The 13,579-nt window shown below is 51.8% G+C and overlaps 1 protein-coding gene across 3 annotated transcripts in view; it reads left to right on the forward strand.

Moving 5' to 3' along the window:
• Positions 1-13,579, forward strand: part of Ttc7b (tetratricopeptide repeat domain 7B) — a 245,655-nt gene that overhangs the window by 211,828 nt on the left and 20,248 nt on the right. For all 3 annotated transcript variants that reach the window (XM_045155047.1, XM_045155048.1, XM_045155049.1), the window contains one exon: positions 5,589-5,791. In XM_045155047.1, coding sequence (XP_045010982.1) covers positions 5,589-5,791 — 203 coding nt within the window. The remainder of the gene's footprint in view (positions 1-5,588; positions 5,792-13,579) is intronic.

The following is a 13,579-nucleotide window of genomic DNA, read 5'->3' on the forward strand; positions in this document are numbered from 1 at the left end:
TACTAATAATTATAGCTTTCGTTTTGGCACCTCTCACAGCTGAAACCAACGGCTATTCTTAGATGTGCAAGATCAGATTTTCTGATTTCTGCTGGGAATTTAAAGCTGTGATACTCACAGTTTCCTTGGTCTTGGCCTCTCCTGGCCACTTCCTCCTTCCCGGATCCTCCCAGACACCACAAAATTACATCAGCAAAGGCAAGGGGCAGCTCTGCCTTGTCCACCATGAGGAAATGAAAACAGTTTCCAGATACATGATGTGTGGACCACAGCAAAGGGATACCTGTTCCAGGGACACAGAGTCCTGGGAGCCAGCCTACCCCATCAGCCTCCCTTAGAAAGTTCTGGCATTCATCAAGTATAAAGTATGTTTCAGATGCTGTCCGAAAAAGTCTATATGTCACAACTTGTTTAATGTTTATCGTGACTGAAGTAGAGCCCTCAAGTCACTTGTCTCAGGTTACAAGGCTCCCATGTTGGCAGGCCTGAATTCAGACCCAACCAGTCCTATTCTAGCCTTCAGGAGGTGTCCAGCTCTTTGACGCATTATCCACAAGTATGTCCCATGTGCCGGCTCTGCTTCTCAGTGGCCCTGCACACACAGTGCCTCCCTTCCTAGAGTGTGCAGGTAGAAACAAAACAGTTCCTAAAGCCCTCAGCTCCCGTGGCACCAGGTGCCAGGAACAAGCACTGCTGCTCTGTGGCCCCTAGGAACAAAAGCCCTCACCAAGCAGGGCAGCAGAGAAGTCGTGCCCATGTTTGAGCAGACCAGATGCTTGGTGACACTGGCCAGGGACAGCGTAGGGAGGCGTGGCGCTGTGCTCCCCAGCGCTGCGTGGAGGGAAGGCCTGCAGACGCACGAGCTTGGGGCGGAGCACCGCCCTCCGGCAACCATCACAGCAGGGGAAGTCAGCCAAGGACTAACCCAGTGCCGATCTGAGTGAGGTTCTAAAAGCTCCCACCAGCTGCGTATGGGAAGGGCGGAAGCTAAAGGGACAGGAGGACAGCTCAGAGTGTCAGTTCTGGGGACCGAGGGAGGGTCCCAGATGGCAGTGGAAGGGCAAGACGGGGGTATTTGGCATGTTTGTCAAGGTGGAGCTGATGGGCCTGGTTCCTGGGTAAAGAAACGAGAGTGAAGGAAAAGAAGGGGTCTGGGAAGAGCACTGGAGCTGGCCTTGAGTCAGTGGGTGACAAGTGACAGTATTCCTCCCAGCGGGGCAGCTAGAGAGAAGAGCTAAGGCACCAGGGTTGAGGAGGAAGCGATTCCCAAATGCCATTTGAACCTGGGCACGTCTGATAGCTGAGGACATGCAAGTCATGGTACCAAATGGGCAGCAGCTGGCATTCAAGTCTTTATTTCAGACTTGACGTGGAAACATGAATTTGGGAATTGGGATTTAAAGGCACTACATATATGATAAGAAAACCAAGAAGATAATGAAGTAGAGAAGGGACAGGGCCAGCCAAGACCTGAGCTCCTCCATGGTTAATGTTGGGAGACAGGAATGCCCCAGAAACTGAAGTGGTCAGCAAGGAGTTGGGGAGGCAAGACAGACCATCTCACAGCCCCTGGAGGGGACTTGCTCAGGAGCCGGTATAGCGCCATCAGTGACTTGGGCTCAGGACGCAGGTGCTTTTAAGTCCTGGTGTCCAGCTGGACTTGTTGCCACAGCTATAATTCCAGCTACTTGGGAGGCTGAGGCAGGAGGATTATAAGTTCAAGGCCTGCCTGAGCTATAGAGTGAGTTCAAGACCAACCTGGACAACTTGGACCCTGTCTCAAAAATAAAGAGTCATAAGAAGGCCAGGGATGTAGCTCATTGGTAATTGCACTTGCCTAGTATGCCTAGGATCCTGAAGTCAGTGGCCAACACTGGACACAATTCCTGGTCTCACCCTCTGTCAGTGAGTGGGAGACCATAGGCAGGTTATTTCTCTCTCTCTGAGCAACATGAGGATGTCAGGACAGTCACACGAGAGTTCACGGTGGTGTGCTTGTCATGGTGTGCATGTCACAAGCACTAGTTCCTAGTGAACTCTTGAAAGAGGCTGTGGCTGGCAGGTCATGGCACTAAGAAGCCATGTGGGATCCAGACAGAGCATTTGATGGGTTTGAGGGAGGGGAGCTTCTTGGGACTGGAGCAAGACTGGTATCAGTGGAGTGGTGGAGCTGGAGGTCTTCTACCAGGGAGTGCAGGGCCGGTTACTGGGAAAGTGGAGGCAGAGAGGGTGTGCCTTTCTCTAGAGAAGAACCCCCATGAGGCAGGGACAGCTGAGCTGGGGAGGAGTGTGAAATCAGGAAGACCTGGGGATGCAGAATGACAGTGCAGGTGACCCCGTAAAGATTGAGCTCCTTGGCATCCCAGAGAGAGGGGCTATGTGGAAGCACAAAGTCCTTCAGAAGGTGAAAGATGACAGGGCCCAAACAGACGGGGTGGCCCTCAGCCCCAGCAGGGCATGCACCGTGGGCAGGTATAGAGAATGTCTACATGGTGATAGGAAGAGGCTCCACATCGGCCCTGCTAGGTCTAGCTCCTGAGAATGATGACTCAAGGTTGCCAAGGAGGGAGAGCCACTGGGGAAGAATCCCAAGTCTGCACAGCTGGGTCGAGGCCTGGAAAGGATGAGTGAACATCTCACCAGTAGGGTGAGGAGTGTGTCTCGTCCTACAGAGTCCCGAAGGAGCATGGCCAGTCACAGACTCAGAGATGAATGGAAGCTGTGTAGCCAAGAGCTTGGCAAAAGTATTTGGCTGGGCCTTCAGCAAGGAAGGGCCTGGGCCACGCTCAGTGTGGGACTCAGGGCTCAGCTCAGGACCTGGCCCAGAGATGCGCAGGGCCAGGCAACACCTGCAAACAGAGTCTGCCTCTCACTGCTGGCCCCTCCGAGGGCAGGGCACCAGTGCAGTGAGAGTTGAAAAGGACAAGGCCACCCCTGGATCCCAATGGCTTGGAAAGGTGGCATGAAACCCACTGGAAGAGGTGACACTTCCCTCTTTAGCCTTCCTTCTGAGTGCGAATGTGATTACAAAGCAAATGGGCATGCTCAAGCCAGACTCGGGCTGGGTGACAGACATGGGCCCTGAGGTTCACCCCTTCTGTTTACCAATCTGCAGGCCAGGACCTGGAAGTGGGGACTAACAAGGGCATCAGAGTCTGCTCTGGGACCCTCCAGAAATACTAGTGGGGAACAGTACAGGTACCAGAGTCTCACAGGATCAGGAAGGAAGCATTAAGAGATAGCTTCCGGGGATGGTGGCCATCAGGCCGTGCCTTGAAGGGGTCTGGAGTGATGCCTTCACAGGCAGAGGCCAGAGAGAAGATGGAAGTGTGGAGATAGACACCCAGCCTTGCAAGAGACAGCGTGTAGCATGCCAGAGCCGGGCCATGCAGGACACAGTAGTAAGGTAGCAGGTGCAAGGCAAGGGTGGTGGAGTAGGTCACCAAAGGCTCTGCAGGCTGGACAGAGGGGCCTGAGGTTCCTTTTAAGCAGGGAAGGCTGTGCTATGCACAAGTCAAGAGCACAGGCTCGAAGCAAACTGCTCTTTTGAGCCGAGTTTAGCCTGGGACCTTGCACCCATGCTTGGCCTTACAGTGCCTCAGTCTCCTCATCTGCACCATGGAGACAATGCAGCAGTGCCCGATACCGGGCTTGCCATACAGATAAAGGGAAAAGTCAGAGGACTTCCTAACGCACAACACGTGCCTATTGAATGTGAGCTGCTAGCACTGCCGCTGTCACCATGCCTTCCGCAGCTGCACCGCGCTCCACATGCCGGGCCCTGTCCACACCCCAGGGGACTCCGCAGCAGACAGCAGGCACAACCCTGCCCTTGGGTAGCTGTGGCTTGCATTCTAGTGCAGACACATGGGAAACAGAAAGTGGAAATGCCAAGGGGAAGGGGGCAACAGGGTAAGTGGCTGTTCATAGAAGGCTCAGTGGGAGGTGTAGAGGACAGAAGCTGACCTTGTCCCAGATGCCGCATGCTCCAAGGGGAACAAATGCTCCCAGGCCTTCAGGAGGGAGAGACCTGAGCTCTGCCTCCTGAAGGTGATGGCGGCCAGCCGCTGTGGATCAGCAGCCAGCTGGGCAGCAGGAGGAGAAGCTGTGGTGGGGCGCTCTCCAGTGTGAAGAGGACTCCATGGGGAGAAAGAAGATCTCCATTTCTCAGACTGTGTTCTTTTAGTGTTTCCACTGCTTTCTTGGGTTCTTTCTGTGAGTATGTGTGTGTGCATGTTACTGGAGACTGGACCTGGGGCCTCATGCAGGCTAAGCAAATACTATCACTGGCCCAGCCAAACTTTTAATTTGAAGCAAGCTCTCACTAAGTTACCCTCACTGGTCTGGAACTCAGTTTCCCGAGTCCTGGAATTACAGGTATTCCCCGGTACCCCGGGTTTAACATTTCCACTTCAGTAATTATAGTTCATACACATAACTTACAGGTAGATGAAGACACAGGCATATTCCACTGAAGCCAGGGGTTGGACAAGTACTGAGAAGAAAGGACTGACTTACATGTGGGAGAAGTTTGAGATCCCAGAGAAGAGCCACGTTGAGCAGGCATGGACAAGGCTCTGGGCAGGAGGCCTGGCAGATAGGACATGGTGGCTGTGGGGAGAAAGGACTCAGATGTCCTTGAAGTTTCAGACTCAGGCAAGAGGAAAGATGGTGTGGTGGTCAGACAGAGCCTTCAGGGAGAGGACGCATGGGGCAAGTCACAGTATTCCCACATGGCTACCATACCTAGACATACCCAAGACACAGAGAGGTGGTCCTTGAGAATACATGGGGGGGCTCTTCGAGGGAGGTCAGGCTACAGGACAAGTTGAGGTTCTTTGCACAGAGGAGAGGGAGCGGAGGCCTGAGGCTGGCAGAAAGGTCACATGCCTGCCAGTTTTGAAGGTGGAAACTTGGTTTCTGAAAGGCAGTGTGGATGCTAATGGGTAAAAATCTCCTGGGCACAGCGGTTTCCCCTGAAGAAGGCTGGGGCTGATGGAGCGGCCACGCTATCTCATACCTTTAAACAGCTTGGCAGCAGCCTGTGCCCTTGGCATACTCCTGGCTTCAGGAGAGCTGGGCTGGCAGGCAGAGCCCTTGCCCTGGGAAGGACCATGAGCCTCCTCTGCTCTGCTGTCTGCTCATTCCAGCCCTCTCTCTGTGGAGGCAAAGCCCAGCTTCTCCAGCCAGGCTGGTCTTCAACTCAAAGGTTCTGCTGGCTCCACCATCCAAATATGTTTTATGCCATGCCTAGTTTAACGTTTGTGGATGTTGAGGGCCTTAGGTGGGCCATGAGGTTGGCGACTCTCAGAGGTGGGGGAAGAGCCCTGGCAGACTTCCTTTCCATCTGTTTGGTAGGGACATATGTCTGCCCTTCAAGGCCCCTAGCATGAGTGACTGAACTCCCTAGCTAGGAGTGAGCACAAGAGACTGTTGGCCTATGTCCATGTCCAGAGGGGTCGGGGACAGCTGGCTCTGGGCCCTGCCAGGTTCCTGTGGGGGAACGCGAAAGTCCCCAAGCAGAGCAGCAGCCGCTTGTGGATGGCAGTGAACCAGGACAACATCTGTTCTCTGCTCTCTTCCTGCAGCTGAGGTTTACATCGGCATTGGAAAGCCTGCCGAAGCCACAGCCTGTACCCAAGAAGCTGCCAACCTCTTCCCAATGTCCCACAATGTCCTGTACATGAGGGGTCAGGTCGCTGAGCTACGAGGAAACTTCGATGAGGCCCGGCGATGGTACGAAGAAGCCTTATCCATCAGCCCCACCCATGTGAAGAGCATGCAACGACTGGTGAGTCGGATCTGACCAGGACCCCAGGTTTGGATTGGAGCTTCCTCTGCAAGTTGCAGGTGGCTTGTGATCCTAAAACCCACCAGTTACAAAGACCAAATGCAATCAGCTGGGCTGACACAGTCCATCTGGTGCTTTATACAAAAGATACCCTGGGAGGTGACAGTATACAGACATAGGAGCTCTACCCAGGGTACTGTTAGGTGTCATGGAGCAATTTCAGTCAGCAGTCCAAGTCACCCAGTGGTCCTAGGTTAGAGAAGGACAATCTTGTCCAGTACTGTCATTGTCTTCTTGGTCTCTGCATTGTTTGCAGCAACCACCTTGCAGGAGGATCCATACCCGAGATTTTCCAGAGTTCAAAGGTCGGAGCACTTCCACCCTCCGAGCCTGAGACTCTAGCTTGTCTGTGAGGCTGCTGTCCATCTGAGGAGGGAGAAGTGGTAAGGGACAGCCCATCAGAGGAGGGAGGGGTGGCCATGCTGTGCAGGGAGGTGGAATGCTCAACCAGTTCCCACACAATGTTTGCCTGTGTCAACTGCAGAAAAATACATGTCCCTCTTTGGGTACCCAGGCCAGAGAGGGATATGTTGTCATGCTGCCCTCCACCTCTGACCACGGACTATTTTCGACAAATCGTAAAGTGAGCCACTTGGCTGTCTCAGTGTCGTTGCAGGGACTCTGTCCATCAAGAATGTATATGAGGTGCTGTGGCGCACAGAGGTCTCCTTGTGAGTCCCAGTCTTTGTGAAACACAAAATCATGAGGTCTGTGTGACTGACCCACTAGCCTCTCCAGCCTGTGGACCAAGTGCATTCTAAGGTTGTTTTGTTCTTAGCAGCAGGCATCTGTGGTTTAGAAAGAAGAGCCTCTAGGAAGGTGAGGGACCCCGCACGTCTGTGGCCCTTGTGAACTCAGTGCCCATCATCAGACAGTGCTGTTTAGGAAGAGAGTGGGGGTACAGGACAGGGAGTCCTAAGCAGAGATCAGGCCTCATGATGCCACTTGCTCTTTAACCCCAGGAAGGGCCCAGAAGCTGTCTGGGCCTTGGTGTGCTTTGCACAAGCAGGCGTTCCTGTAGATCAGCTCCATCAGTCCAGGACTGAGAGGATGTGGTTTCCCGTAAGGTGCACCTTCACTTTTGCGCTCAGCAGAACACTAATGAGCTGGGAACTGGGCACCATGGGAAGAGTTAGGACTGGACTTAAACTTAGACTCATGGCTTGACTTCCAGGCAATGTGGCATTTCTTTGAAGCAGGCTGTTACCTACCTGGTAAGCTGTATGGCAACTAAAATAATTCATATAGTAAAGCCAGCAGAGCTCTCTGTACCTAGTAGGTGCTCATTAGCTAGAAAAGCAGAGATCACTATCCATTTTAAAACTAAATCAAACCTAATAATAATTATAGCTACTTAATTTTTTAGCTTCCTTTTGTGAGCACACTGTAGCTTAATGTATCTTCATAAATAATTTCACATATTATCCAAACATTAGCTTTTGGTTAAAAATACTACTTGGCTTCTCATTTTTATCTCACTCTCGAAAGAGGACAGTGCTAAGAGCATTTCAGGTCTCCTGGCCTTTGCTGGAGCGTGGCAGAAGAGTTAAGATAATGCCAGATCCCCAGTCCTATTAAAACAAGGTGCTTCCACCTCAGGGCCTATGAATTATTCAGATGAGTATTTCTTGTTCATCCCCAAGGGGAACACATGAGACAAAAGATCAGTAGGAAAATCACCCTGGGAGAGGTTTCTGTTTTCCCCCTGGAGCTTTTCAAGACACCCGAGCTCCTGATAAGTGCCTGGCACTTTTCCTTTCTCAAGGACCTAGCTCGGTGGCCAGCACAGGGCCTGGCAAGCCAGGAACAGGCTGAAGGTGGAGCCTGGCCTGCCACATCCATTGGCAGCATCTGAGCCTCACCAGACCCGGAGACACTGGCTGCCTTAGAGATCTTGCCAATGGGAATGAGTAGTAGCCACGAACTCGGGAGACCTTTTTCAATGTGTCTGGAAACCAGGAGGCAGGAGCAGCAGTGAGCAGGGTTGGCCAGCCACCAGAGGGGAGAGTGTGAGCGGGCAAGGGTAGCAGGTGGCCAGGCTGTGCTGGGCTAGGTCTAGAGGGTCAGAGCTGGCAGCTCCAAGAACATGGCCCAGGACCACCATCAATGCAGCCAAGGAAGTCCCAAGGAAGGAACCACATAAGGCAAACAGTGGTGACCGAGAAAACCACCAAGCACAGTGTGACAGCCCCAGGCCTCAGAGAGAAGGGTGAGCAGAGGGGCAGTTGTCTGTCACAGGCAAGAGAACTGGTGGCTGATGGTAGCCACAGAGAGCCTCGGAGCACAGACAGAAGCTCTGACCTCCTCTGTGGAGAGCAGTTCCTCCCCAACTTCTAGGTGTGTGGTGGCAGATTACTGGGGCCTTTAATTTATGCAGAAATGCAAATGTGTTAACTTTGTTAAAAAGCAATGATGAAGCAGATAGTATTCAGGAAAAGGAAAGGTCAGACTTGAGAAGAGAAATGTAAATTAAAGCCCAGGAGAAAAGGACAATTTTCTAATAGCTTTAGCTTCCTTTGTGTGTGTAAATTCACATGTGGTGAAAAGGAAGAAAAGAACAAAGGTGTTGAGCAGTAGTAATTACTTAGCCCAGACAAGGAGGCAGGGAGGGAGTTTGGGCAGGTATTAAGGAAACAAGAAGCTAAGGGGACAAGAAATTACAAAGCAGTGTTATTGACAAGCAGAGGAGTTCATAGAATGACCAGATTTTCCCCAGAAAATCTAAAGGCATATTTTTGTGTTAGTTTGCATAAATGTATAAATTTACATTTATTTGCGGACTATGTTAAAAAGCCTTCCTCTCACTGTACCCACAATGCATTAATGAAGCATAGGACAGCTTTTCCCAAAGCAGTTTTGAGTAAAGGGAAAGGAGAGGAAGGCAGCCACAGTGGCCACTGGGAGAAAATGACTTCCTGGGCCAGACTTCCCAGGCCAAGGACAGGCACAGATACTCAGTACAGCCAAGGACACAATTCCAGGACAGGGACAGACTACAAACAGGGACATCTGGCTGCCCTCTGATAACGTCAGTCTGGGCTTTTGAGGGCAATGTGTGCGATGGAGAAGTAAGGAAGGAACAAGGACTTTCAGTAGTGAAGTGACCATGGCAGTGAGCCAGGAAGGCTACAAGGAGAGGAGTCGATGCCGACAGCAGGGGAAGGGGTTGCTGTACCCTCGGGTCTATGGTGTCAGCAGGAGGCCTGGTTTGACAGGTTGAGAAAAGGGGTATCGAACCGGAGCAGATGTTGGGTTCAGCCAGGGCTGGCACGGTGGATGGCACGGGGAGGGAAGTCGAGGTGCCTGAGGCAGTTGAGCTAGAGAAGAGGCACAGAAGGAGCCAGCAGGGCGGGGTTGCCCAGTGGTTAGGCCCACCTCCAGTGAAAAGGAGAACCACTGTGTCCAGAGGGGTGGACAGGGTCCAAAGGCTGTTGGGGCACAGACAGTGCTATCTTGAGGCTGATGCTAGGAGCCAAAAAGCATCTACATTGAAGGCACAAGGGGGCCCGCCTGGGAATGTTGATGGTCTAAGCCAAGTCTGGGGCCTGGGAAGGTGCAGAACATCATCGCCTAAGGAGAACGGCAGGTGATATGAAGGTGCTTCAGGCGCTCCCAGAGGAAGTAGTGATGGCAGGCCAATGACATAGCTCTCCACACACAGGGAGTGTCCCAGGGAAGGTGACCAAAGGGGAGACTGAGGGCCAGCGAATGGGGGTCCAGAGGAGGGCTTTCCTCGGGAGTGTGAGGGCTGCGGCTGCTTGCAGGGGGTCACTGCTCAACGGGAAAGAACGTCTCAGCACTCCGGGGTCTGGGCTCATCTCCAGTGCGGTGTGCTTTGTTTCTGGGAATGGACTCTAAGACGAGGAAACTTCGTTGACCTAAAGGATGCATGAACAACCTGTCTGTGAAGGCCCCCCTGGTCTCACATTCTCTGAAACTTTGGAATCTGGGGTGACATCAAGTAGAAAAGCTCCAGAGACTAATAGCGTGATACACCAGCATCGGATGAGGTGCTAGAAAAACATTGTGTTACAAAAATGCTGGACAGGCTTGGAAGGGAAGCACGCGACAGAAGTCTCACTAGGATGAGGCGTCTGTATCATACCTACATTCTCAGTTCTTTCAACAGCTCTGAAGGTGATCCATCAAAACAGGCATCAGGCCAGGCGTGATGGCGTGAGCCTTTAATCTCAGCACTTGGGAGGCAGAGGTAGGAGGATTGCCGTGAGATCGAGGCCAGCCTGAGACTACAATAGTAAATTCCAGGTCAGCCTGGGTTAAAGCTAGGCCCTCAAAAAAAAAAAAAAAAAAAAAGAAGCCCCATAGCTGTTTAACAATATTGTTCCAAAAGGATGGCAGCTCTTCTGAATTTGAAAGAAGGGCCCACAGTCAGAGCTCTCTTTAAACTGTCTTCAGGCTCGCAGGCTTGTTCACGTGTAAAAACTTCCTCTCTCGGTGAATGGGCCGCTAGGTTGGTAGGATAGGCTGAAGAGAAGGGAACAGGCAAACCTCACTCACTAAGGCGGCTGCCACGGCAAATCATGAAACCTGATGTTTTGCTCCCTGCCATCTTTGAAGGTGTCTGTTTGTTCACAGAGAAGTAGAAACAACCACGGTGCCTTGTAGTTCATCAGTCAGCAGCCTGCCTTGCTAACGTCAGAGAGGAGCATGGGAAGTTAGGACTCCGGGGTGGCATCCTGTGCCTGTGCAGCTGCCTCATTGTCCCCTCAGCCTGCCGAAGGCCCTAGATCACTGAAAGATCGCCCAGGGTTACCTTCTGAGGCCCCGGTTCTCTCCGGGGAAGTGCCTCTGTCCCTTTCTGCTGGTCTGGTGTGAAGGAGGGAGGTACAGGTAGGCCCTCCCACCTTTCCAAGCAGACCTTCAGAAATGGGTCTTTTTCCTCCAGTGTCGGCTTCCCTTCCACGCACACAGACAAGGACTGCACGAAACAAAGCTCTCCCTCAGCCTACTGTGAGCACTCACTCTTTCACCTATTAAATGTCCTGTTTCCTTTCAGAATTAAAAAATAATAGTTGTCTTGAAAGTTTAGGAGAGCAGCTTCTATTTTCTCCAAAGAAGACCTGCACAATCCCTCCTTGCATATGTCGAGGGTCGCTAATGGAGTTCCTGGCTGGTCTCCACAACAGGCCTTCATTTCCCCACCCCTCACTCAGTGCAGCCAGGGTTTGAACTCGCAGGACAGAGGGAAAGCAGTGCGCTCTGGTGCATGGTGGAATCTTCGTTCTGTGTTGCTTCTTCTCCCTGTTTTTAATAGTGCAAATGGCATTATAGCCCCTTTGACAGCATAAGACCTTCCAATAATTATCAGTACTTAGCATACACAAATCTCACTTTTTCTTTGCAATGAAATTTGGACGTTTCATATGCAATGTCTATTGCCACAATATCTAGAGACTTCTTGTTTTCTACTCTTGGTGACCTGCCCTGGTGATATAAGTTAGGAGTGGGCCAGTGTCATTACTGAGCAGTCCAGCACTTGTGACTGGTGGCACAGAAGCTAAGGACATGGCGCTGGAGCAGTTTCTGGGGGTTCAGGTCCCAGCTTTGTCATGCTTTTTTTTTTTTTTTTCAGTACTGGGGATGGAACCCAGGGCCTCGTGCATGCCACACACACACCCTAGCCCAGAGCTCTTGCTGTTGTACTTTGTCGTTCTGTAAGCCCGCTATACTTCCGTCTTCTCACAACAAGATGGTTAACAGTCATGACCGCACAATGTTACCATGTGGGTTCAGTGAATTCATTCAGGGTCTGTAGGGCTCAGTAAATGATCGGTGAGCACACCAGACATCGTTGGGTGTAAGTCGCACCCCGATTATGTCTCTGTGACTGAGTGGGGTGTTGCTGCTCGAGTTTGTGTCCGGCTGCACTGATGGGAGGGGCAGAAGTAAGAATATGTCCTGGCCCCTGGCTGGCCAGAAGCTGGCACTTTGCTTCTCGAGGTTACTTGTTGTCCATTTCTGTGGAGCCACGGCCTAGGTTATGAAGGCTGAGGGGCAACGTGGTGAGTAGAGGCCCCACTTGGTGTGGCTGGTTCTGAAAAGATGTATCGTGTCTCCTCCCACTGGTCTCAGCGGAGGCAGCCTGGGCCCATTTACTGCCATCTTCCCCACAGGACCAGGCCATGGCAACTATGGCCCTTCCTCAGTCCTCTACCTAAAGGGCCGCTGACTCAGTTGTCACCTCCTCTAGGGGCTCTTCTTCACCCCACCCTCCCCCACAAGAAGCCCTTGGTGTGGATCCTGTCACAGGTCTGTTGAGAGGCTCTCTGTGGGAAGGCCTGTCGAGACTAGGTGTGGGGGCAGGACAAACTAGGCTCTGCAGACCACTGGGGCTGGTTGCCCTTGAAGAGGTTTGAGCCTACTAGCATCAGAGCAGACTGAAGCAGCAGGTTGGCTGTCTGTTCCCTTGTACAGAGAGCTTCTTTGGGGGTTTGACCATGGCATAAGCCTTTCTGACTGTGAGCACTGGAAATATCTTTGAAACAGGACTAGAGAGACCACAGAGGCCAAGTGAATGCTAATTCATGGAGCCTTGTGGTGCCGTGGGATGTACCACAAACTGGATCTCAGAAAGGATTATTTGCTGTATAATAGCTCTGCCCAGTGGGTCCCCAGGCCAATCTGTGGTACCCATTCCAGAGACCAAGTGTGGAGAAGGCTGGAGGGGTAGCCTTCTACTCAGGGGCCCTCTCGGAACAGTGGCCACCCCTCCCAAGTTCACACTCTGTCCTCTTGTCCTCAAGCACAGTCTTCCTTATGATACCCTGTCTCCCAGTGGGAAGTGTGTGGTTGCTGTCCTTGAACCAGAGACTTGTGGAACAGCATCGGTGGACCCTGCAGGGGTCTTCCCAGGTGGGCTTGTGTGGTACTGGCTACAAGCTGTCCATCTACAAGGGTGTCATGCGGCCCAGGGCAAGCCCTGCCTGGTATGGGTTTCTTCTGGCTCACGGGACTCCACAGCTTTGTCCTTGAGGCCTTTTAGTTTGGCTGTTTTCCCTCTGAGAAGGTGACACACACTCTCACCACTCACCACAGACAGTTCCAACCCAGAAAACAAAATATGGTCTAAAAAGAATTGCACTTTCCTTTCAGCTATCGGCCAGGTGCCAAGGCCTCACTCAGAAAAAGGGACCTGGGAAGTTGGAAAGGGCCACTCCTGGGTAGCCCAGGGACCACATTAGACATACTGACAGAAAGGTACCTTGGGACCAGGGCCAGGAACGGCCCAGTGGCAACCCCTCCTCTGCTTTCTTCCTGGAGCTCAAGATACGTCACTGATGCCTTTTGTTTTTCAATTTTAATTTTAATTTATTTTTTATTTTATTTATTTGAGAGCGAAAGAGTATGGGTGCACCAGGACCTTCAGCCACTTCAAACGAACTCCAGATGCATATACCACCATGTGCATCTGCTTATGTGGGTCCTGGGGAATTGAGCCTGGGTCCTTTGGCTTTGCAGGCAAGCACCTTAACTGCTAAGCCATCTCTCCAGCCCAACACTAATGCCTTGAGAGTAGAGCCACAGATGGCTTTTGTTTTTCAATTTTTATTTTATTTATTTTTTATTTTATTTATTTTAGAGAGAAACAGGTAGAGAGAAATAGAGGATGGGTACACCAGGACCTTCAGCCACTTCAAACAAACTCCAGATGCATGCACCACCATGTGCATCTGCTTATGTGGGTCCTGGGGAATTGAACCTGGGTCC

This window comes from Jaculus jaculus, chromosome 7 (assembly GCF_020740685.1).
Source record: "Jaculus jaculus isolate mJacJac1 chromosome 7, mJacJac1.mat.Y.cur, whole genome shotgun sequence".
In the NCBI taxonomy this organism is placed as follows: Eukaryota; Metazoa; Chordata; class Mammalia; order Rodentia; family Dipodidae; genus Jaculus; species Jaculus jaculus.